Raw genomic sequence first — 25,273 nt, forward strand, 5'->3', positions numbered from 1 at the left:
ATTCCAGCCCAGCCTTATTCAGTAATGTCACCTGTCCTTAGGCCTCTGTTCCAGGCCACCACACTTACATTCAATTTTTGAAGTTTCTCTTTGTCAGAAATAAATTTAAATATTTCTAATGATGTCTGCTTCTACTGCTAACTTGATTCGATACCTTGGAAACTTTTAGATTTGGAAGTGAATGAAAGGCTAAGGGAACGATGTGTTTCTCAAATTTGCCATGAGGGCAGGAGTTATATCAGTTTTGTTTAGACTGAAGCCCCATGGTCTAGCACAACACCTTGTTTCAAGGAAAATTAAATATTTGATAAATGAGTAGATTAATTTTAAGTAAGGGATCAAACCCAAGTATCCAAAATTGAACCCATAGCCCAGATTCTGCTGTTTCACAGACTTCTCAGTCTTTATTCATGACACTGAGAATAAGCTTGTTAAGGAGTACCTACTCCATCCGCGTGTTCCTCACCTGCTCTCTTCCTCATTGCATAGTGTGGTAGGTAAGAGCCTGGCCTTTGGCTCCTGACTCAGTGCACATCCATGCTCCTCGATGTGCTTATGTGATCTTGGCAAGTTCTTAACCTCCACACCTCTACTTTGGGTTCTTCATCAGTAATTGGAGATAATAAGAGTATACAATTTCCAAGTTTTTTTGGAAATTATGAGTTTAGAACAATGCCTGGCACATAGTAAACATTTTAAAGCTGTTAGAGCTAGTATTATCCTAGAGTAGAAACAGATTATTCTCACATATTTGTATCTTTTATCTCTAGTTCTACATTGATTTCTTTCTCTAGGCACAAAACCAATTCACTTCAAATAACCAAATCTTTGTCATCAAACTGGCATGGTTGGGACTTTCCTGGTGGCGCAGTGGTTAAGAATCCGTCTGCCAATGCAGGGGACATGGGTTCGATCCCTGGTCTGGGAAGATCCCACATGCAGCGGAGTAGCTAAGCCCATGAGCCACAACTACTGAGCTTGTGCTCAAGAGTCCGCAAGCCACAACTACTGAGCCCATGTGCCACAACTACTGAAGCCTGTGTGCCTAGAGCCTGTGCTCTGCAACAAGAGAAGCCATGACAATGAGAAGCCTGCACACTGCAATGAAGAGTAGCCCCTGCCCACTGCAACTAGAGAAAGCCTGTGTATAGCAATGATGACCTAACACAGCCCCAAATAAAAACAAACAAATAAATAAAATTTATTTAAAAAAAAACTGGCATGGTTTTCGTGGTGGTAGCAATGTAAATTAGCGTTAACCTGTTTGGAAATGGTTGGGCAAGATATATCCGGTCATAAAAATAGTGACACTCTGATTCATGAATTCTACTTCTGAGAATCTTCTAAGGACATACCCTTAAATGCGTAAGAGATTGTATCCATGAAGATGTTACGTTATAATATCCAGGGCTGGAGGGAACGGTTTAATATATTCTGGCACTTACACATTTACAGTTGATGGGTCTGAAGACCGTGTAATAACATGGAAGATGTTTGTGGTGAAAAGTAAAACATTGTATGTACAATATGATTACAACCATGTTAAATAAATACATACATCCAGGAATTTCCAGAGGATAGGGCTTATAAGGGCTCTTTTAACCCCCTGACTTCTTTTCAGATTCTGGATTTATATAAAGCTGGTTCTAAAGGCCCAGAGTTAACCCTGAAATTGAGTTCTTTATATCTTGTTATAAACCATTACCTTTCTTCCTATTTGGTTTGGGAGCTCCAGATTTAGTTACATTCTGCAGAATGGGATTGGCTGTGGGGTTGCAAAGATGAACAGACCCTCTGTGTACTCAAGGAATTGTTTTATATGAGATGTCTTATACAAGTACATAAAACCCAATATGTAGTTTTTGTCCAATAACGTGACAGTTTGGGCTCCTTGGTGCCTAATGGTTGGTTGGTTTTCTGTAGTGTAGATTTCTCACTTTTACCCCTGGAAAAATACTCATTTTTAACTTCAGTACTTAAACTGGCTTTAGTAAGCTCTAATAACAGCCTCAAAGCAACAACTTTTTCAGTTTTCTATTGACCATAAACTTCTTTTCTCTACAAGTGGTAATTCTTAACAAGAATTAACAAGTAGCAGACTGCTACTTCAGTCTTGGTTCAACAGATTCTAGAGGGATGTGGTAGAAGGAAGAGTAATTACTAAAGAGCTGGGCACAGTCAGGACTGTGATTTAGGCTTATTTCTTTGATGAACACTGTGGGTCCTATTTCTGAAGTAATCCCCCACCCCTTCCACCGCCACCCAGGATTGCTGGCAGAAATCTTAACTTGCCAGCTCATTTGTCTGCATTGATAATGCAAGCAAACGCTTTTGCTTGATGCCTTAACGTTTGTTACCCTGAAGTTTTACTTTTTTTACCTTTTCCCTTCCTGAGGGGATAAGCCATTTTAAAATTCAGATGTCTAATACATAAAATAGATAACTAATAAGGACCTACTGTATAGTACAGGGAACTCTTAATACTCTGTAATGACCTATATGGGAAAAGAATCTAAAAAAGAGTGGGTATATGTATATGTATAACCAATACACTTTGCTGTACAGCAGAAAGTAATGTAACATTGTAAATCAACTATACTCCAATAAAAATTAAAAATAAAATAAAATTTAGTTGTCTGTAACAGTGTTAATGGGCCAGCTTGTGCCCAGTGGGCTATGGTAGGTGCTTGGCTCAAGATCGAGGCCCGAGACTGAGTGGTGTGAGTACATTGGCAGTCAAGCACAGTGTGGTGCTGCATTTATTTATACTCGAGAATTAGTTGCTATTCTCTGATTTTTTCATATGAAATGTTATTTGGCACCTTAATGGATTTTTGAACTGCATTCACGGTTGGCCTTAGAATCTTTAACATTTATTCCCTAAAGGAGATGACATCCTTATGTCTGAGTTACATTTTGATCAAATAGGGCATATGTTAAAGCTCTGATTAGTTCTTTGAAAGTACTGCATATGCAAATGATATCAAAAATTGTTGCCTTAAAAGTATATAAATTCTGGGCTTCCCTGGTGGCACAGTGGTTGGGAGTCCGCCTGCCGATGCAGGGGACACGGGTTCGTGCCCCGGTCCGGGAAGATCCCACATGCTGTGGAGCGGCTGGGCCCGTGAGCCATGGCCGCTGAGCCTGCGCGTCCGGAGCCTGTGCTCCGCAGCGGGAGAGGCCACAACAGTGAGAGGCCTGTGTACCGCAAAAAAAAAAAAAAATATATATATATATATATATATATATATATTCTATAAAAATATATATGGAGGGAATTCCCTGGTGGCACAATGGATAAGACTCCACGCTCCCAGTGCAGGGGACCTGGGTTCAGTCCCTGGTCAGTGAACTAGATCCCACATTCATGCTGCAACTAAGAGTTTGTATGCCACAACTAAGGAGCCCATCTGCCGCAACTAAGGAGCCCATCTGCGGCAACTAAGGAGCCCATGTGCTGCAACTAAGACCCTGCGCAACCAAATATTTTAAAAAATATATGGAAGAATGATGGTTTCAAAGTTTAAAAAAAGCATCAGCACACTCAAGGAAGTAACAGCTTTCTATGTGAAAGAGTAGAGGTTTTTTTTCCTTTGTTTTCTGTAAGAAATATTAGAATAGGAAAAATAAGTGTAAACAAAGAATGCTGCTCCAGTTCCCCTTCTACGAGGATCAAGCCATTAGCCTGAGGGGAATTCAGGTTGGAGAAAAACAGGAGGCATTTTGTGCTTTGGACACATGGACCTAGATAGTTAAGATGTGTAGCTAAGGAATAATTTCAGTGAACCCAGCTTCTTATATCTTCCCATACATAGAAAAGCACTGAAAGCATTCCCTTGAGATGTCTGTTCTTTGTGATTAGCAGTAATCTTTTGCTTAACTGCATGGCTCCTCCACCCCCGCCCCCCCCCCCCCCCATGCTGATAAACCACATATACGCATCTTGGTTCCTCCCTTACCTTTCTGGAGCAGTTCCTCAGAGCTATCTGAGAGGCTGTCTCCTGGGCTGTAGTTCTCAGTGAGGTCCCCTAATAAAACTTAATTCACAACTTTTACATGGTGCATTTTTTTTTAAGTTGACATAAGCAGTAGGGTTTTAACAGAAATGCTGAATATCTGAAAATTTGTGGAAGCAAAATTTTCTTGGTAATCCTCAGTGTACTTTTCAAAATACGTTAATGATTTTGGGGGAGCTAAACTTTTTATTAGGTTTCATTTTGATGTTCATTCTAGCAGTAGATGTCTCATCAGCTTAGATAGCAGTAAATTGTGATATGCCAGAGTTTTGTATTTGGCATTATGTCACAGGAGCAATAGGAAATAATTTTGTGAACTACTGTTCACAACGTGGTAAATTTAACAAAACCTAATACTTCGATTTGTCTCTATTCCCAATTATTATTTAATAATTGATAACAGCTGTAGTGAGTGTTTTGTCCTCCAGGCCCTTCCCTTTCTTCCTTACTTTAAGAAAAGGGGGGAGGGGTCCCATGTAAACTTGGATAATATCACTAAATCAGTATTTTGCAATACAGTTAAAATGTGTTAGGTGTTGCTTCTGTTGCAGTCATAGTAGAAGAGCAAAGTAGTGGCTACCCTTCTTAATTTGTAACCTTTTCAGGATGTTTTAGATACTTTGTTGTCCCATCAAGTTCATCATAAACCTTGATTTTCTGGAAGTTTTAAATCCTATAGCATCTATGTTACAGATAACTATGAAGCAGGTGTGTCTTATATTTAAATACCATGGTGAATTCTCAGATTGATGAAAGCTGTGAGTGGTGAGTTCTTGAAAACCATGCATGTGTGTTTCCAAAGGCTATTTTCTGTATTCAGTATCTATTAACAGACAGTAAAGGATTTTTCCATTAAATTGTGCACTACTAACCATCTAATCCTCCTGAGGCGAAGTTCAAAATTCCCATGAAATGGTTTTAGGTAATATTACTTTAAAAAAAGGAGTGAACTCCCTCTCGGAAAAAAGCCAGTCCCCAATATTTTGGAACTCAGTTTGAGAAATACCGTCTTTTCTGGCTTAGAGTTTGTTCTGTTTTATTGTTAAGGTACTCTGAGAGTTGGGTGCATTCTGTCAGTGCTTAGAGGTTAATGAGAATCTTTTCTTATGTCTCCGCCTGTATTCACACCCTCCCGGTGTTGGCATTTTTTCTGCTTTAATAGCCATAGGAGCAGTTTCTACATACTTTTAAATTGGTGTGGCTTCTTACGTTATATGATATGTCTTCTTTACATCATCACAGTTCTGTGTAGAGGTTTTATGTGGCACTTAAGAAAAACTGACCCCAGTTTGAAAGATAGAAGCTCTTTGAATAGATGCTGTCAGAATTATTTAATTCTATTTGTGTCATGATTGAACCTAGGATTTTAATTTTTATTTATTTATTTTTGTAAGCAAGGAAAATATAGATCTGGGAGACTTATCTGATTCTAATCTTAATTCTTCTACTATCTACCTTTGGGGCTTCAAAAGTCATATTAGCTCTGTCACCTCATTTGCAAAAAACAAGGATTTTGTTTATATATGTGGAGTACTTCGTTGAAGTTGCTTATCGTTTCTATAATGGTCCAGTGAAGAAGGCAGTCATAAGCTGTTCTCTGGAAGCTTTTATGTTTTTAAAGAAACAGTGATTTATTTACTGTACACTTTTTTTCCCCTCTCAAGGTACCATGGGAGGGATCTTTCAGGGACTATTCTATGTTCATTCCTCTAACCTTTTGTAAATAAAGAGTAGCTCCAGTTATATTAATAAATGACCCTCTTTGGAATTAGCATTCCTGAAGCTTTAATAAAGCAGAAAGAAAAAGGAAACACCTTATCTTCTATCCTGTTTAGATGGGCAAGGCTGTGGACTAGGAGTGACAAGTTAGGAAACAGGCCTTCGATGTTAGGCTCCTATTAGCACGAAGTCTGTTAGCACTAAGAGAAATCTCATCCTTTCCCTTATTCTGATCGCATATTACCATTTGATTCCTCATTGATCAAGTTCAGTCCTCTATAGACTAGAGTTAGTGTGATTCTTTAGACTTTAGCATTTATCTAGGCCTTTTTGCAAAGTTAAATTCTCTCCCATGGCTTAATTTTTGGATTGTACAATATGTTTAGGTTAGAGTTTTTCCAGCTTTTTTGAGCTGAAATCAGAAATTAAGAGTCAATAAAGAATACTGGAATTATTTGAAAGCAAGATTTTGGTCTTTACTGGAGGAAAGTTGTTCAAGTTTTAATTGATTCATTATTATATCTCAATTTATTCCTGGAAAGGATTTAAGGTGACAGGTATGTACAAAGACTTTCTCCTTTATAGCCAAACTTTGTGAAAAAGTTGCTAACGTTCACTGTTTCACCTTGCATTCACTCCTTCACCATGAGTTTTTGGCTCTGCCCTACTCACCCACTGCAGTTCCTCACAGCAGAGTCAGCAGGGGTCTCCATCACTAACTGGACAGAACTCTTTTTTTCTTTCCTTTTTTTTTGCCACACCGCGTGACTGGTGGGATCTTAGTTCCCCAACCAGGGATTGAACTTGGGCCCTCGGCAGTGACAGTATGGAGTCCTGACCACTGGACTGCCAGGGGATTCCCCCAGACAGGATTCTTTATATGACCTTGCTAGGGTGTGTGATTGCTCTTTATTTTTATGTACATTTTTTCTTATTATAACGGTAATATATGCAATATATGTTCATTGTGAAAATTTTGGAAAAAGACATATGTAATCTCTGTCCAGAAAACTTTTTCCTCATTGAATTTCTGTCACAACTGTCTTGTTCCTTTCCTCATATTTCTCTTGGCCAGACTTGTGTCAGTCTGCCTACTAGGTATCTCTAGCTTGCATGCAGCATTTTTTAAAAACCGAACTTACCGTTTCCCCTGCTCCAAATCTGCTCAGCTGCCTTTGTCACCATCTCACTAAAAGGTAGCACTCTTCGTCCAGTTGCTGTAGCCTTGAGGATTCATCCTTGACTCCACTCCCTCAACCTCCATTTATAATCAGTAGCTAAAATCCTGCCTGTTCTTCCTTTCTAACCCATTTACTTCTGTCTGTCCACCTTAGCTGGGACTTTGATTATTTCTCACCTACCTCACCTACCTTTTGAATTTTTAGGACTTTGTTTGTCTTCCTTCAGGGCTTTTCTGACCTGTTTCTGTACCCTCAAGACTAAGCTTGGTGCTGGTGATCTCCTCTCTTCCTTTCATACACTCCTTCCTTCTCTGTCCTCTCCTTCCCCCTTCCTCCCCTCGTGGACTCCCGGCACCTGTACTATCCTTATAACACATATCACATGCTGTCGTAATTGCCTATTTGATTTTCTGTCTCCTTAAGGGCAGTAACTATGTCTTCTTCATAATTGCAACACTAATATCCAACCCAGAGTGTTTAGTAAATTTCAGATAATGAATGGATAGAAAGAAATGGGTGGCAGTTAGTATGAAAAAAGTTGGAAGCTGTTCTGTTAGTTTTATGGCTCTGCCTGCCTTAAAATTTGTGTATTAGGTGATATGATTGGCCTTCATCTACTTGGTCCTGTGGTAATGGTCTGTGAACAAGCTTCCAAAGTGTGAATTATGGTAGGGCAGGAGTGAAGCTGTGATAGGTTGGCTGGGGTGGGCTCCATGACCTTGCATTTCATGGATGAGGAGGTTAGGCTTTCCTGTAGCTAATGACAGTATAGCAAAGGTAAGATATGACAGCTAAAACTAGGGCAGTTGCGCTAGGGATGAACAAGAAGGGAGGGTGACTTGGTGATTGGATGGGAGGAGGAATCGAAGTGACTCAACTTTCTGGCTTGGTTGACCAGGTACTTGGTGCTGTCATTAAATAGTCATTTTGATTTTTGAGATTCTTTTTGACATCCAGGTGAGTATGTCTGTTAGGCATGTCATAGGATATGACGTTTGGGAGAGCATACCACTGGGGAGTCATGAATCTGTGGTCATTAAAACTATGAGGTCACTTAGATATATAGCTTAAGAGTAATAATGGTCTAGAAAAAGAAAGAACTCTGAGGAATACATCAGTGCTTAAAGGCTGGAGAAGAAGAGAGCTGGGAAAGCAGTGTCAAAGAAACTGAGGAGTTGGAGTTGGAGAGGAAATTTGGCAATAACATGGCCATTGACTTTTTTGGTGTTTTGAAGAGAATAACAGGTAAGAAGATGGGTCTGTCTTTACGCATCTTTTAGAGTAGACGTTTCAGTATGGACTGTCCCACCGGCTTTTTGTTGGGCAGTTCCACCTCACCCCTGTCAGTAGCCCAGCCCCCCAGCCCACATCCAGAACCCCCCTGACATGCTTAGATCTAACACATGACCTTTTTTTTTCTCTTTTTTTTGCGGTACGCGGGCCTCTCACTGTTGTGGCCTCTCCCATTGCGGAGCACAGGCTCCGGACGCGCAGGCTCAGCGGCCATGGCTCACGGGCCCAGCCGCTCTGCAGCATGTGGGATCTTCCCGGACCGGGGCACACGGCATGTGGGATCTTCCCGGACCGGGGCACGAACCCGTGTCCCCTGCATCGGCAGGCGGACTCTCAACCACTGCGCCACCAGGGAAGCCCTAACACGTGACCTTTAAGTTCCCTTCCGAATTAAATCTAAGGTTAAAAACAGGGACTTCCCTGGTGGTCCAGTGGGTAAGACAGCGGGCTCCCAATGCAGGGGTCCCAGGTTCGATCCCTGGTTTAGGAACTAGATCCCACATGCCGCAGCTAAAGATCCCACGTGCCATGCAACTAAGACCTGGCGCAGCCAAAATAAATAAATAAATATTCAAAAAAACAAACAAAAAACAGATTGTTGGCCCAGTCCCAGAAATTCTGATTCAACGGGCCCAGGGATCTTAACTTTTTACAAGGACATTTCTGAGTGTCTAATGAACACTCAGGTGTGGGTAGGTGCTATAACCCTGCATTAAAGCAGGACTTTATCGTGGCGAACTTTTAAAATACTCCTGTGCAAAGAGATTGGCAACCATGGAAACCTGGCTGGAGCTTTCTGCGGTGCCTGTCTGTATTTGAGGGGGTGAGTTGGAGGGGTGGGGAAAGCACCACCATCTGATGTAATCTGTTAGAGATGTAAAGTTTTTATTTTATGAATTTTTGCAGTAGATGCCCTTGATGCTCTGCATCATATCCTCATGGTCCACCACTGATTTCAACCCAGACTCAGATTTTTGCCATTTCTTTGAGTCTTGCCAGCACTTTTCTGTCTCAGGGCCTTCAAGCCCAGCACAGGAAGGGGGAGAGGTTAATACTCCAGCCATCCTTCAGCCAGTGGAGGACGTGAGCCTGTGCTTAAAGGTTCTGCTTCCTTTGGGGGTCCCACAGAATCACCACTCACCCTCCAGCAGTCACCCTGGTTGCATCGAATGACCTTACTGGCTTTTTTCATTCGCTGTTGTACCTGTCTTCACTTTTGTTCCATGGGATCATCTCCTGTTTTAATCCCGCTGAAACCTTGTCTATTAGTAATGTATCAGTTGAGCTGACTTTACAGGTTAATATACGCAAACAAAAGCCATCTGCAGTCACATTAGTTTCTTCCAAATGTTGCTGTCTATCAATAATGGCACCTAAAATAATTTGTGGGGGAGGAATGCGAAGAGAACATATTGTGTGATGCAGAATGGCACACACATTGCTGAAGTTTAAATTTATTCACAGATATTCTGTAATGAGATCATTATGTGAGAATTAATTGGATTTTTCAACAACCTCCATTTCTTAGATTTCACTTAGACAGGGATTGAAGGGATATGAAAAACCAGAAAATTGTTGACAGAGAGATGGCACTAGATGTGCCTCTTTTATTCATTTATTTTATTCATATATCTTTATCTTGTTCTTGAAGAATTCTGGGTGGCTCTTTTTATAAGACTAAATTATAGATATAGAATATAATGTTTCTGTAATTCTATAAAATATAAAGCTATTAAAAATGCTGTAGTGCACAAAGGGGAGAGATCTCAACAGATGTAGGATATAATTGCTAAAGATCAGAAACAAATCAATCTGATCTATTTCAGGGGTATCTTTTAAAAGGTACTTTGTGTGCCTTAAAAGTAAGATTTCTGTTTACCTAGCTAGAAGATATTCATATCCATATTTCTTCTTTTAGCTGAGACTGGACTCTAGGAATTAAATTTGAAGTGAAAGGTAAATTTATTCTGGCTGATCACTTTCGTTCTTGATGAATAAAACTGATACCTGAAAGCAGTTCCCATGGAGGCTGCCACATTGCAGGCACTGGGTAAATGTTACGGGGCGAATGAGAAAGTGATATGCTGGATTGCCCAATGTGTGTGTCTTAGACTTTGTCCCCAGGGGCGAGAGTGGGTGAGAGCCCATGTGCTTAGACCTGTGAAAGCTCTTGCTGTTGCTCCACATCTGTGACTGCAGATGTTTATTTTGGTCTGTAGGTTTATTTTGTAGGAGACCAGGCATCCCTACGAGACACTTTTTCCTCAATCCAGGTGTTCTGTGTAGCAGTGGGATATTTTGACATACAAATTGACAAAATCATTAAATAATCTAGTATTCCAACCCCTCAGTTAACATTTCAACTCAGACCCAGAGAGGAAGTGACTTACCCAAGGTAAAATCACCCTGTCTAGCTAATTAGTGATATGACAAGGACTAGAACACATGTCTCTGCATGTAATCAGTCATCTTTATAATTTCTAAAATGGTTACCATCTCCACCCCTAGCCAGGGGACAAAACAGGCACTGTTTTTCTGAACTAGTGAATTAATAAAGATTGTGGGCTTTGTATTTAATTTGCAGAAAATTTAACAGTTAAGAGCTTACACAAGTACATTGTTTAGAAAATCAACACTAATAGATGGGCAAAGCAACATAAGCAGACAAGTGAAAATACAGATATCTAAAATAGTCAACAGTATGGGAATAGCTTAGAAAGCAATGTAACAATTTTGATAGACTGTTTTGCAATCAATAAAATGCTAGTTGTGATGACTTAGAAAGAAATAGTGTTACTATACTAGAGATTCTGGATGGGTTCCTTTTATACTTTCGTTTCTTCTTTACTGTGCCTTGTACTGACCCTTGAGTGTTTTTAGTAAGTTCAAATTTCTTTACATTTAAAGCACTAATTTTATGTATAGAATGTTAACTAATGTCAGTCTGAAATTCACGTAGTCTAGTCAGTCTGAAATTCACCCATTTATTTTCTGGTCTGTATACCATGGAAAGTAGTTATTTTTGCTTTTGTTGTTCTTGATTTGTACGTTAAAAACTAGCTGAAATGAGAGTTGGTAAAGATTTAGTGAACTGATAGAAAATGTTTCTATTACTTGCTAGAACCATCTGAGTGTAAGTTAAAAAAAAAAACTTTTCTAAAAATGAAATCAGTATCTTAATCAAATGTGTATTTCCTCCTTGTAGAGCCTCTGTTATGCACCTAAAGCCATACTGGAAACTCCAGAAGAAAGTGCGACCTTTGGAAATCAGCAAGGAAACTCTGAGAACTCCTATGAGCCACCAACAAGCTATAAATGATGAAAAATGCAAAGCTAGCTGTATGAAACCAAGTGTCTTTCCTTCAGCCTCTCTTGGTAAAGCATCATCTCGAAAGCCTTTTGGAATCCTTTCTCCAAATGTCCTGTGCAGTATGAGTGGGAACAGTCCTGAAGAGAGCAGCGTGAATGTTAAAACCAAGAAGAATGCATCGTCTGCAACAATCCACCAGGGTGAGGAAGGGGAAGGGCCACTTGATATCTGGGCTGTCGTGAAACCGGGAAATACCAAGGAAAAGATTGCATTCTTTGCAGCCCACCAGTGTAGTAATAGAATAGGATCTATGAAAATAAAAAGCTCCTGGGATATTGATGGGAGAGCTACTAAAAGAAGGAAAAAATCAGGGGATCTTAAAAAAGCCAAGATACAGTTAGAAAGGATGAAGGAAGTCAACAGCAGATGCTACCAACCTGAGCCTTTTGCGTGTGGCATTGAGCATTGTTCTGTGCATTACGTGAGTGACAACGGGGACGGAGTCTATGCCGGGAGGCCTCTGTCGGTCATACAAATGGTTGCCTTCCTCGAGCAAAGAGCCAGTGCTCTGCTAGCCAGTTGTGCGAAAAACTGCACTAACTCACCTGCTGTGGTGCGGTTTTCCGGGCAATCCAGAGGTGTGCCCCCAGCCCCCGAGCCCTTGTCTGCCCCAGGAGCATGTGAAGAACCCATGGAAAGGAGAAATCCTGAGGTTGGTGAACCACAGAGTGAGCCAGTCCGTGTCCTTGACATGGTAGCCAGGCTGGAGTCCGAGTGCCTGAAGCGGCAGAGCCAGCGTGAGCCTGGGAGCCTCTCGAGGAATAACAGCTTCCGTCGCAATGTGGGCCGCGTGTTGCTTGTGAATGGCACCCAGGCTGAGGAAAGCAAAACAAACAAAGGCGCCTTGGAGGTACCTGACACTCAGGTGAAAACTGTGGGGTCTGTATCTGTGGACTGTGGCCCCTTAAGAGCTGACCATTGTTCTCCCAAGGGGGACCAGGCCTGGGACGGCGCTCCTCGGGGCTGTCCCTCATTGCCAGCAGGCGTGAGTTTGCACACGGACAGTGCAGAATTAGAGCCAGATCAGCAGACTGCCATGAAAAACAGCAATACACATGATGTGGAAATGACAGAGGAACTTGTTGGGTCACCTTTTCCTCCTCGCACCTGTCCCCAAGCCATTGAATTGCCCCCAGATGCTATTGATGGTATGAGTGAAGAGCTTGTGCCTCTTGCTAGCCAAAATCCTGATCAGAGAAGAAAAGAATCTTTGTGCATTAGTATCACTGTGTCCAAGGTAGAGAAAGACCAGCCTTCCAGTTCAAAGTCCTGCGAAGACCCACTTCCAGGGATGTTGTTTTTTTTGCCATCTGGTCAGCACCAGTCGGGCTGTTCCCAGCTGAATGAAGGCACAACAGAAGAGTCTTCCGAGGCCAGTCAGCTTGAAGATGCTGCTGAGGGTGACAGTGCATCTGAGGAAAAAAGTGTCTCGGCTGATTCATTTGTCCCGCTGGCTTCTGTGGAAAGTACATTACCAGTGCTTGAGGCATCCAGTTGGAAGAAGCAGGTGTCGCATGACTTTCTGGAGACCAGGTTTAAAATCCAGCAGCTTTTGGAGCCTCAGCAGTACATGGCTTTTCTGCCCCACCACATTATGGTGAAAATCTTCAGGTTACTTCCCACTAAGAGTTTAGTGGCTCTTAAATGTACCTGCTGCTATTTCAAGTTTATCATTGAATATTACAATATCAGGCCAGCAGATTCTCGCTGGGTTCGGGATCCACGCTATAGAGAGGATCCGTGCAAGCAGTGCAAGAAAAAATATGTGAAAGGGGATGTGTCCCTGTGCCGGTGGCACCCCAAGCCCTATTGCCAGGCATTGCCCTATGGCCCGGGATACTGGATGTGCTGCCACCGGTCTCAGAAGGGCTTCCCTGGCTGTAAGCTGGGGCTTCATGACAATCACTGGGTCCCTGCTTGCCATAGCTTTAATCGGGCAATCCATAAGAAAGCAAAAGGGACTGAAACTGAAGAGGAGTACTAAAGTTTATGTGCGAGGCAACGGATTGATTTTTAAAACTGCAAACCACCACCTAGATACGCCGTTCCAGTGAGTGTTGCCTCTCAGTCTTCGTTCCAGGAGAACCTCTGCTACTCCATCAGGACTGCCATTGCTCAGGCATCTTAAATCTCTGAATTTACGAGCTGTAGAAGAAAATCGGTCTCATCGTTTTCTAGTGGTGCCTCATGCTTGATCCAGGGCTGTATCCCACAGTTTGATCCACTTGGCTGTGAATAACTATGCCTGTTTTCCCAAATCGAATCCTTCTTCAAAGGATTGTTCAAAGAAGACTTGCCACCGTCAAGAATGTTCAGCAGAGTTCATCGCAGACTATGCAGGCAATCCCCAAAAAGGGGTTCTGGGCATGTTTTGAGCACTGGCACCATATCTGAAATAAGTGAATAGTGTCCTATGAAGAGAATAGCAGTACTCTTGGGTGAAAAGTATGCTTACAAAGAAAAGTTAGGCACCTTACCTTAGACCTTGTATGCTTGATCTGTGAGACTGATGTTTGTGGTTGGAGATGGATTTCATGCCCTGTGGTGTTTACAGTGTATATAATGGTTGTGTTTTCATAGGGCTATGAAAGTGCACATTAAACCCGAGCGCCTTTACTTTAGATGAGTGCTTTTGGCCCCTCTGTAAATAACACTATTAAAATCCAGGTGTAAATAGCGGACAGCTGACTGAACATAATCACCACAATGCAGCTAGGATAGTGTTGCAGCTACAACTGTGTGGATTTTTTTTGGTTTTTTGTTTTTTTGGTCTCGTCTCAAATTTGTATAAAATATGAATGTTTCCCAAATAAACTATGAATGTTTTCTGTATAATATATGAATGTTTCTGAAAAGAAACTCTAAATAGTTAAGAGGTTAACCTGTTGAAAGGATACCAAATAATGGTTTAACTGGACAACCTTAAAAAATTAGCATAGAGAACAATCCTTTGTTATATTTTAGTGATTCACCAAGAATGAGAGAATATTATATAGTCAGATTATAACATTCTTGTCTATTTTATTCTTTCTGTCTGGTTACAAATTTTTTTTAACTTCAATAAAAACATGCATCTTAAATGGGACCTGAGTTTTGCAGATGTGTTTTCTTTTTTGAGGTAATATTGATGAGGGATATTGTGAACTGAATCCTAAGAATTAAAAAAAAAAAATTGAGTTGTTAGAAGGGGAGAGAGAATTCTTTTCTACCACTGGAAAGAGACCATCTTCACTTAACATGAGCTTCCATTTTTGCAACCCTTTAACACTTAGTTTGAATTTGTTGTCTGCCCAGCACCCTCTGTATTTCCTGTTGGATGAGGTATTATTATCTATGCGTAATGAGTTAATTGTTTAGAAGTCATCGAGAATATATTCAGACCTATGGTCATGTAACGCTTGGCAGGGCTGGAAGCTATCTGGCCCCAGAAAGCTGCAGTGGAGGACCTAGAAGCTAGGTTGGCTTGAAATTGATACCCACCAAAAAAGCCTTGGAGCTGCATCAGCTCTGGGCTGTGGAGAAGCAATGGTAAGTGTGCCAGGGGTGGGGCTGTCTTGAAAGTGATGAGTGAAGGCTCTGGTGGTCCCACAGGAGAAAGATGGAAAGGTGGAGTAGGCTTTGGCCAGGGCTGCCAAGCAGAGTGGGGCAGGGCTGGAGTCCGGGAGCCAGGTTCACCTGTGGCTGAGGTGGTATGTGGCCACAGAGCAGCTTCTTTCTTACCTTATCCTTAGGCAGTAGCTGCTCCTGCCTGAAGAGGGGGGACAAACTGAAAAGTGTCTGGATGCTGAACAAGTCTGCCCTGCAGGCACATCACCATGCTACCTCCTACGTGCTCGGCTGGAGCCTGTCTGTGACACAGGAACAGGAGAGGCTGCGAAGGCTGACTTCCCCTTCAGGGTGTCGGTGTCCTTCCTCATGACTCACCCCAGCCAAGGTACGTGAGAATGCTTTCCATCCCCTGGGCTGAAGTTTCCAGTGCTTGGCGTCCTCCACTGTGGTTTGCTCCAAACTGGCAATCTCTGTATGTACCTTCCTAATAGGTTTGTTTTGACTCCTAATTTAGGATTAAAGGAGACGTGCACATGCAGGACTTGCACAGCTTGGTGCACAGCTTGGTGTGTGGAATGTCAGCTTTCATTGTTATTGGCTCTTGGTTCTTCTACATGTGCCCAGGTGGTTTTCTCAAGTCAGCCGTTCTAGATGTGGTTTTCACGTGGGACACAAGCTGTGAGTCTGCGACGGCCTGAACTGACCAAGAGCAGAGGACAGGAAGAATTATGCCCTAACCCCATCTTGGCATGCAGTTCTCGGGGTTCTCAGAAATCACTGATGATCCCTTTTGAACCGTGATGCGAGACCCACTTCCCAGGGGTGTCTGTGTGAATAACGAGAGGATTTTGGCAGGTGGGGCCCAAGGGCACCCTGGTCTTCATTTCTAGGCAAGTGTAGCTGTTCCCCTTAGGAGAAAGATGCTGTGCTTCAGAGCCCCCTAGTGCCAAGCTGGGGAAACCAGCTCACGTTTTACTTCTGCAACAGTGCAGTGCTACCTGCCTTCCTGCGTGGCTGGAGAATCCCAGACTCACAAGAAAGGAAGTAAGAATGTGGGCTCGAAGAGCCTAGGCTCAGCCCAACTCCACGCCCATGGGGACCCAAGTAAAGGATTCTTACCCCTTCAGCTTTTGCTCAGAGGGTCTGATACACCTGGCCTAGATTCTCTCCCACCCCTCACTTTACCATTTGAAAGAAAATGCAGAACCAGAGAAAATGTGGGAGAGTCAGCAGCTCCCTGCCCCCAGTCCCTGGGGCAGTTTGGCTTTGTTCCCTGCTCAGTGAATGAGACCAGATACCAGGCAGGGATGAACTGGAAAGGGAAAAAGGGCCAAGATTGTAACTTTTTCTTCAGGCCTTGTCAAAACGACTCTGGAATTAAAATGGTCATGTGAAAGGCTCATTCACAACTGGCCACGTTCCCTGCCCTAACGAACACACTGACAGCCTGTGTGCAGGAGGCGTGTCCTTTGCGTCCCCTGCCCCGTCCTGTTCACCTTGGTTGGCTGCACGGTGCCTCTAGGTACCTCTCTACCGCCACCGCCTCTTTGATGTATGGAGCCCTTTCCACTTGGGGCTCATGCAGAGCAGCTTGGTCAATGCCACCCCTCAGTGCCTCACACCCAGTACACACCCTCCATAAAATGTTTATATTCCTTTCCAGTCGTCATCTTGATGTGAGGGGTGCTGGCAGGTTCTGATTGCTCTGGGCTCTACTGTAACTCCTTCTAGTATGAGGAACCTGAAGGGGGATGAGGGGATCTGGGAGGATCCTTTCCTCTGGCCACAGCTGGTCCCATGGGAGCTTTCTTGGTTGGGGTCACTTCCACAGCAGCCCTAGGAGTTTTGCTGGGTAACTGTCAGTTGTGCATTTGATATGATCTGGGCTTTGTCATGGCTTCCCCGGCAGCAGTTGCTTTGGGCTTTCTGACTGCAGAAGGCTGTGAACTGATGGTTAAGCTTGATCTAGGAGCCCCCTTCCTGGACTCTGTCCAACCACCCTTCTAACTTGGACTTGTCAGAGCCTCCCTGCCAACCTTTACAGACTGGCCTCAGACACTATTCCTATTATGTGGGTCTTCCTGGGCATTTTTCCGTGGCTTCAATAGCCTCTATTCCTTCTTTACTCAGCAGACTGGCTGCTACTCCTCTCCTGCATCCCACAGCCTACCTCAAAAACAGCACAAAGCCAGTCTGCGCTAAAACGCCGCCATACACTGTAGACTGCGCCAATAACCGGAGCTGATGTTATCTAGCTCTTACTGTCAGGTACCACGCTGCATTTATGTAAAGGCGTTCTCTGCTGTGCACAGCGACTGGCACTCAGGGAATCTGACAGTTTCTATCCCGGGTTTTCCTTTGGGTTCAAACAAGCTAGAGTTGCAATCTCCAAGACGGGTGAGAGTATCTTTGTGGGAAATGTGCAGTACCTTGACATGCACCTAAGTGTGTGGCCATAGCTGGTGTTTGCATAACCTCACGGGAACAGCAAACATCACTGTGGTTATGAACGCTCTGGGGACTTACACAAGTGTATTTACACCTAACTGGTTTAAGCAAAACCCACAGTTAGGTAGCAACCCTCTTCTAGGTGGTTTGTTTGACCTGGGTGTTATGTTAGAGGCGCAGGACCACTGAAGTTGATAGCTGGGAGGGGACTGGGAGCAGGGAGATGGCCATCTCTTACACCACACCTCTGGGGAGACGTGGTGCTCCTCTGTTTAAAAAGCAAAATGAAACCTTCGCCTCTCAAAGGCCCCCATCCCCTCCCTCTTCAGTTTGCAAAGAACAGGCCTCAGAACAAATTAACTTTGGGAACTGTTGTTTCAAATTCTTTTTGGATTAAGATTCTTTTGGGGCTATAAAAGTTTAAAATTAGAAAGCTCTACTTAAATGTTTTGTTTTTCTCTTTGGAATGATAAAACCCAGCAGGGATTAGGTTCTAAAGTTAGCATTTAGGGAGAGAATGGCACAAAGCTGAAATTACTCTTGGAAGTCCTGTGTGTCCGTCACCCACCCAGCAGAGAATGATATACACCAGGTACAGTGGGGGGAAATGCGTAAGTCCTGTAAGAGGACTTGTTCTTGGGGCTTCCCTGGTGGCGCAGCGGTTGAGAGTCTGCCTGCTGATGCAGGGGACGCGGGTTCGTGCCCCGGTCTGGGAGGATCCCACATGCCGCCGAGCAGCTGGGCCCGTGAGCCATGGCCGCTGAGCCTGCGCGTCCTGAGCCTGTGCTCCACAACGGGAGAGGCCACAACAGTGAAAGTCCCGCGTATCGCAAAAAAAAAAAAAAGGACCTGTTCTTGCTGAATGATGAGCAGTGTACAGACACCAAGACTCGGGGAATAGCAGATCGCATCATCTAGTTAATTGGGGCAGAATCACTTGTGCTGTTTAAATTATTTCCCTCCCTTATGTCCACCCTCTGCCCCCCATCAGAAAATCAAACAGCTGCTTTACCAACTAACTGTTTTCAGATGTCTATTAAGTAGTATGAAGAGGTTGATACAGATTCAAAATCAATTAGTTGCCAATCAGTAAAATGTAGAGCAAAGTTGTATTTGTGTTGGTCCCCTGTCCATTAGAAGGGGAAATGGCCCGTTTGTATAACTGTTTGCAGTCCAGTGGGAGGATAGGGATGGAGCCAAGCCTGGGCACCCCCGGCTTCCGTATTCTGGGACTGAGCTGTTGGCCTTCTCTGCTCTACCTCACCAAGCCTCCTGTATGGGCAGCCAAGCATGATTCTGCTACAGGGTGCGTGGACTGCCACAAACCTCCTTCCACCCCAGCCCTGATTGATTCTTCTTCTAAGCAGAGATGGTGCTTTGGCTGCCCTGGCATCTAAGCTGGGACCTCCTGCATGATCTTATCCTTTTCCAAGGCCAGGAGTCTCGCTTTCAGGCTTCCAGTGTGTGCTCTGCAGAGGCTCTTTATTGTGGACCTTCTCAACAGGAAACTGCTGACACACCCAAAAAGAGTGAATTCAAAGAGGGTTTATTACAAGTGTGTAGCTACAGGGGCAAGCCTTTCCCAATTTTTGTGGCCCAGGGCAAGAATACAAATGAACCCTCCTGCAGCCCCTCTGCCCTCTTAATATTTTTCATGCTTATTAGATGAAATAATGTTTTTGTATATCTTGAGTTAAATTCTATTATAAAAATACATTTTACCTATTTCTTTTTACCTTTTTAATGAGACTACCAGAAAGTTTAAAATCAGATGTGTGGGCTAAATATTACATTGGACAGCTCTGATATAGGTCAATGCTTTTATTTTTTTTTTAAGACATGGCAAGCAGAGGTTCTCCAGAGAGCTCTCCAGAGAAAGGGCATTTATTTATTTCAAAATATTTATTTACTTATATTTTGGCTGCGTTGGGTCTTAGTTGCAGCCCACGTGGGCTCTGTAGTTGCGGCATGTGGGCTCAGTAGTTGGGGTGCGCAGGCTTAGTTGCCCCATGCCATGTGGGATCTTAGTTCCCTGACCAGGGATTGAACCCACGTCCCCTGCACCGGAAGGCGGATTCTTAACCCCTGGACCACCAGGGAAGTCCTGGTCAGTGCTTTTAAAATGTTAATGTACATACGTATTATTGAAATGATTCTGATTCTGATGGCACCCAAGACCTTCATTTCTCACAAGCTCCCAGGTGATGCTGCAGGTCCTAGGATCACACCGTGAGCAGCAGCAACTCCAGAGAAATTAGGTGCTAAAGATCTTGGGCGTAGTATATCAGAGACCTCTGCGGGAGCTCTCCAGCTCTTAGCAGGCTTTTTCTCAAAGGCCATCAATGCAGTAGAACTCCCAACTTAAGCCAGTACCAATGCCCCTGAGCCAGAAAATAGGGGCACCAGCCTGTGGGTGGGTGCTAGACGTGGTCTTTGCTACTTTGAAGGCAACTATTACGCTGCTGACACAGAAGATATGCCCCGTTTCTATCATTCATTAATCAACTTTGGATTGGGAGGTGTGTCCCTGCCATCTACTATTTCCAAACCACTTGCCACTTTCTTACCGAAATCTAGAGCCACCTACTTGCTTATGCTAGTAAGCTAGAAATGTCTTCCTGATGATGTTTTAAATTTAGGGAAATAAGTTGCTGAGGGTAGGAGAGCCCTTTCTTCAAAATCCAGGTGTCTTCTGAAGTCATACAGTAAATGCCAGAAAACCACGCCCAAAAGGGGAGATGATGAACAAGCTGATACGCACCTGGAGGTTATTAATGCCTTCATGATGCTGAGCTGCTTCCACTCCACGGACTCCAGCCCACTTTTCAACACTTACCTAGTGCTGGCAGATCCCTCCTGCCTATTTCTCACTTTTTTAAAGGGACCATTTGAATTCTCCATCAGATTTTCTCCCCACCAGACTATCCCTCACTCCTTCCCAGAAAAAACACAACAAAGAAGTCACTGATGTGGCTCTTGCTGTTTTACCATCCCTTTTCTTCTAGAAAAGACTGTCCCACTGGTGGTTTTTTGTTTTGTTTTGTTTTGTTTTTAAAAAGGGACTTCCCTGGTGGTCCAGTGGTAAAGAATCCACCTTACAACGCAGGGGATGGGGGTTTGATCCCTGGTTGGGGAACTAAGATCCCACATGCCGCGGTGCAACTAAGCTGCGTGCCACAACTGAGCTCTCGCACCTCAACTGGAGCCCGCGTGCTGCCAACTACAGAGCCCAGGCGCCCTGGAGCCTGTGCGCCACAACTAGAGAAGAGATTAAAAAACCTGCACGCCACAACCAGAGAGAAGCCCGCGCAACACAACGAAGGATCCCGCATACGGCAACTGAGACCCCACGCAGCCAAAGATAATAAATAAATAATAAATAAATCTTAAAAAAAAAAAAAAAGAAATCCACTTCACCTATTTACGTAAAACTCTTAAGCAGATGGTGAACCCTTTTTCCAGGGTATTTTCTCACCAGATCCTTGGAATGGGGTGCTAGTGGTGGCTTTCTCTCACTGAGTGTTTCATAGCTGGGATTCAGATAACTTGCCCAAAAGCCAGTTTCAAATTTCCTGGTACATTTTGTTGAAGCAATTTTCAAATCACCTCCCAAGCACTAAGGACGAAGTTATCCTTAGTTCTTTCCATCTGCTTCAACCTGATTCCTGCATCGATCATGAAGTAACTTTTGAGGGCTGGGAATCTATGGGTACACACATAGATGGGAGTGTGTTTTTAACTGTTACCCAGGGAGGTCGAAGGACTAACACTGAAGCACATGTCCTATTCAGGAACCCTTTCATTTCCTTGCCTGTTCTGCTGCTGCTGGCTGGCCTTCTCCTGCAGGTAAAGGAGTACAATGACCATGGCAACAGTTCCTTGGTACTTCTCTGAGTTGGTCTTGCTGTTCCACAGTAATCACTCTTGGTATCCCTCATCCACCTTGCAGGTGGCCCCTCTCCATAATAATCTAACCTGAAAGGTACAGATTATCCATCTGGGAGAGACTACACAGTTATTAAAACAAAACAAAACACAGAGGGGAGGGATTCTCCAAAAATACTCTGTTCTCTCAGCTTGACAGATCCCCTCTAACACTGCCCTTTATGTTGTCCTGAAGAAAGCCTAGGTAAATTCCATATGGGCAACCTAGAAGGCCCCATCTCTCCCTCCCTCCCTCCGTAAGGGGCTGTTGCAATACACCAGAAGTCACTGCCAGAGACTTGCATCAAATGATGGCTACAGGAGAAAAATGCATCTTTAGAGAAAGATGTAACTGGTAAGCGACCGATTTTCGAGCTTACTTAAGATGTACCATTATTGTTAATACTACTGTAATTTTAAAAAAAGTATTAACAGGTATTTTCCATTACCTGGCAAAAAATTCTTAAAAAAAAAATTATCCTCTAATTTGTATAAAATACTCCAGAGTTAGATCTCATTCTTGCTACCCTCAATGTATTCAGTAGAAATGAATAATCAGAGCTTGAAAAAGACATACATATTTGCAAAGTACTGTTAAAAGATTTATTGCAATAATACAATAATAGTTTAGAAAACATTTGTATGACTCAAACTGGTTTGGAAGTCGCAGAGCAGTGGGGAATCCCTGCAACATGACGCCCCAAGGAGATTCTTTAACAGCATGCCACCAAATGTTCTTCCCCAAATTATCAATACACGACTCCTTAAATGAATCCTGTCCACTCCCAACGTTGACACTGTTTTTCCCCTTAACTTACAGATGTGCAAAACTTTCCTTAGTTATACTCCATTACAAAAAAAGTCTTTTAACAGACCATTTTAAGCAGCCTATTTGGTGCCTGTGAGTCTTTTTAGTATTATCTTGTTTCAACAAATCGTCTTATGATGGAAAACATGACCAAGTTCTATGGCTTGTTGTTTAAAAAAAAAAAATACCAGCTTCAATTTTTTAAAAAGCTGTTTACATATGGTTCTGGCACCTACATGAAAGATTTTAATGAGCAGCAAAGACAGTAGAAAAAACAGTGGTTGAAATGTATATTTAAGAATATTTACAGGGTGGATCCAGTGCAAAATAATGAAAACCAAAATATCTCAGCAGTGTAAGCCAGTATATTGGTGTTCAAAACCATTAAAGGTTTGATCATTTAACCCTAAGTAAAGTGCCTGCAGTTGATATTAACAACAAAACATACCCCACCAATCCCTACATTTCCCATATCCTTGTAAGTTGTTGAATTACTCTGGTTTGCGATCTCATGGTTTCGTCAGAGGAATACTTGAGACAAATCATGACTGTTGTGCATCTTTCAGCTGAAGTCATTCCCTGCACCCAAGCCCCGAATCCCAGTGTTCCAACTCTTAAGACTAAGCTCTCCTTTCTGAGGGTTTGAGTGCCTAGACAACTCTTATGGGATTTTAAGTTCATTTGGTATTTGTTAAAGTCTACCACAGCCTCTCTCTATGAACTACACTACAGACCTGGATGGGACAATGCAACCCAGCAATCATGAAGCCCAGCACTTAAAACAGATACTGGCTGTATAAGAACCCACAAGGAGAAAATCCTGCTTCCTCCCTAAGTGGAAAATTTACAGTCAGGAAACTTGGGACTCCTGGATAGGAATAAACACCCTTCTGCAATTCTATCCCAAACTCTACCCAAACACTAAATATACCAACAGCAAGAGCTATATATAGCACCTCGGATTTGGAGGCAAAGTATCAACTATAATAATTATGAGAAAAGAAGCTATAGGGCAGGGCAAACCTCCAAGTGATTTATGAGGTACTATCATGCTAATCACACTAACAAGATACGGTAATAATGCCTGTTAGGAATTTTTCATGGGATTTCACTTTGTAGTTGTTACATAGATTTCTTTTTGCAGTTATTAAAAATAAAAATCTACTTACATATTTGTACATAATGCCTCTCTACAGTTTTCTTACAAGATTGTCACGAAGAGAATGACAAGACACATTAGCTGAAAAGGATCTCTTGGTGAGGGAAAATTCTTTCCATCAGAGCTTTCCCAGTATACAGAAGAGCGGTATTAGCTGTAATGCTGTGCTCTGCATTTCAGAGCAAAGGTAGTGTCTTTAGAGCAACAAAGACCTCTAGGAAATAAACAAGCAGGGTGGTTTTCCGCAGAAAAACCTGCCACTTACTAAATCCCTTAGAAAGAAACCAGACACCAGAAAAATGACCATAGGCCACTTCAGTGGCTTTTAACCTGTGCCCAGGCAGGAATTTAGCTTCCATAAGGGAACAACCTTAGTCACTTATTTTTCACTCACAGAAAATAAGTTCAATTTCAAAATGCACATAGTGTGGATGGTAGGAATTCAATAATCTAGGTACGAATGAACTTAATTCCCCTCAAAATCCAAGGAAATAGTTTTTAAATCTCTAGGACATTACTGCAGCCAGGATTTCTTCCCTTCATGGATGTGGGTCCTACAGAAAAAAAGACCTTAGTTTCTTTGCTCTGTGGGGAGAAAGAAAACAGGAATGTCCAACAGGCCACAAGAGAGCGGCACAAGTGAAATCATTTTTTAAACTACCTCTCCCCCACCAAAAGAAACCCCTACCCTTTGAAAAGAAGACAAAAATCCTTGACCTAAAAACCAAGCGTGACCAAATTATAAAGAAAACAAGTGTTTCAAACTGCCTGCTTGTTCTCTGTACAAAAAATAATGGCATAAAAACAAACTCATAGTAAACAGTTTTATCTTTCAAATTCTAACCATCAGGAATCACTTCCTTGTGATTCAACCTCTGAAGCAAAGTGTTTAGGAACAGTCTTAGCATCACAGGCATCGCCATGGCAGCTGCGTCTGTGGGACCAATGGCCTGTGGTTGGAAGGGGTTCTGTGTGTTTCTGCCTCAAAAGAACTGGCCATGCACACAGGGCCTTCCTCCACCGGCGGTGGTCTGGGAGAAGGGCCTGTGACCCCTCTGTTCTGTTAATTATCATAAGCATGTCAGTCACCACCACGGCCCAATCGACAGAGAAATGCTCATCTCCCTGTTTTAAAAAAACCCAACAGCTTAACCTCTTTCTGTTCAGGCACTATCTTAGCTAAACATGTAACGTTTACTAGGGCGTGGAGGAAGAGCTTTCTCCAGGCCCATCTGGTGCGTCTCAGTTCCTGCTCGTTAACGGTGTCCAGTGTAAGCTTTAAACCAGGAGGTGACGGAGGCCGCGGCAGAGGAGATCATCCCACCGGCACTGCTGCTCGCAATGGGCGGGGACGCCTGGGTGCTCTGGCTCTCGGAGACTTCCACGGGCTGGGAAGGAATGTCACAGAACCGGGGGCTGGGCAGGTTCTCCCAGTCGGTGCCCAGGTCGGTTTCCTCGTCACTTACGTGCTCGTCTCCACTCTCGTCTGATTCTCCAGCAACTCCGGGATCCACAAACTCCATGGACTCCTCCAGATCTGCTCGCACTTCAAAGGGTCCCGACCTGTGCGCAGATAGGGAGGGCCCCTTTAAGACAAGCACCCCTCTTGCAACATAAGACCCGATGGGACACGGCAGGCCCAGAGCCGTCACCACACCCACGGCTGGTCTAGAATGGAGCTTTTCTTTACCTAAATAATAATGGCCATCCAAGTAATGAAAAAAACACCACACCACACTTTCCCTCAACTCAACCTACTTGGGAAGACCCTGGATGGAAAAAACCCATCCGCTGAGACTAGGCATG

General features: G+C 43.2%; 2 protein-coding genes across 8 annotated transcripts in view; one reads left to right on the top strand and one right to left on the bottom strand.

Moving 5' to 3' along the window:
- The window catches only part of FBXO34 (F-box protein 34), an 84,945-nt gene extending 70,281 nt beyond the window's left edge, over positions 1–14,664 (top strand). For all 7 annotated transcript variants that reach the window (XM_030855045.2, XM_030855050.2, XM_030855060.2 and 4 more), the window contains one exon: positions 11,415–14,664. In XM_030855045.2, coding sequence (XP_030710905.1) covers positions 11,415–13,563 — 2,149 coding nt within the window. In that variant the 3' untranslated portion in view covers positions 13,564–14,664. The remainder of the gene's footprint in view (positions 1–11,414) is intronic.
- Positions 14,665–22,472: 7,808 nt separating this feature from the next.
- The window catches only part of ATG14 (autophagy related 14), a 38,796-nt gene continuing 35,995 nt past the window's right edge, over positions 22,473–25,273 (bottom strand). The window contains exon 10 of the mRNA XM_030855066.2: positions 22,473–25,030. Coding sequence (XP_030710926.1) covers positions 24,724–25,030 — 307 coding nt within the window. The 3' untranslated portion in view covers positions 22,473–24,723. The remainder of the gene's footprint in view (positions 25,031–25,273) is intronic.

This window comes from Globicephala melas, chromosome 2, assembly GCF_963455315.2.
Source record: "Globicephala melas chromosome 2, mGloMel1.2, whole genome shotgun sequence".
Classification (NCBI taxonomy): domain Eukaryota; kingdom Metazoa; phylum Chordata; class Mammalia; order Artiodactyla; family Delphinidae; genus Globicephala; species Globicephala melas.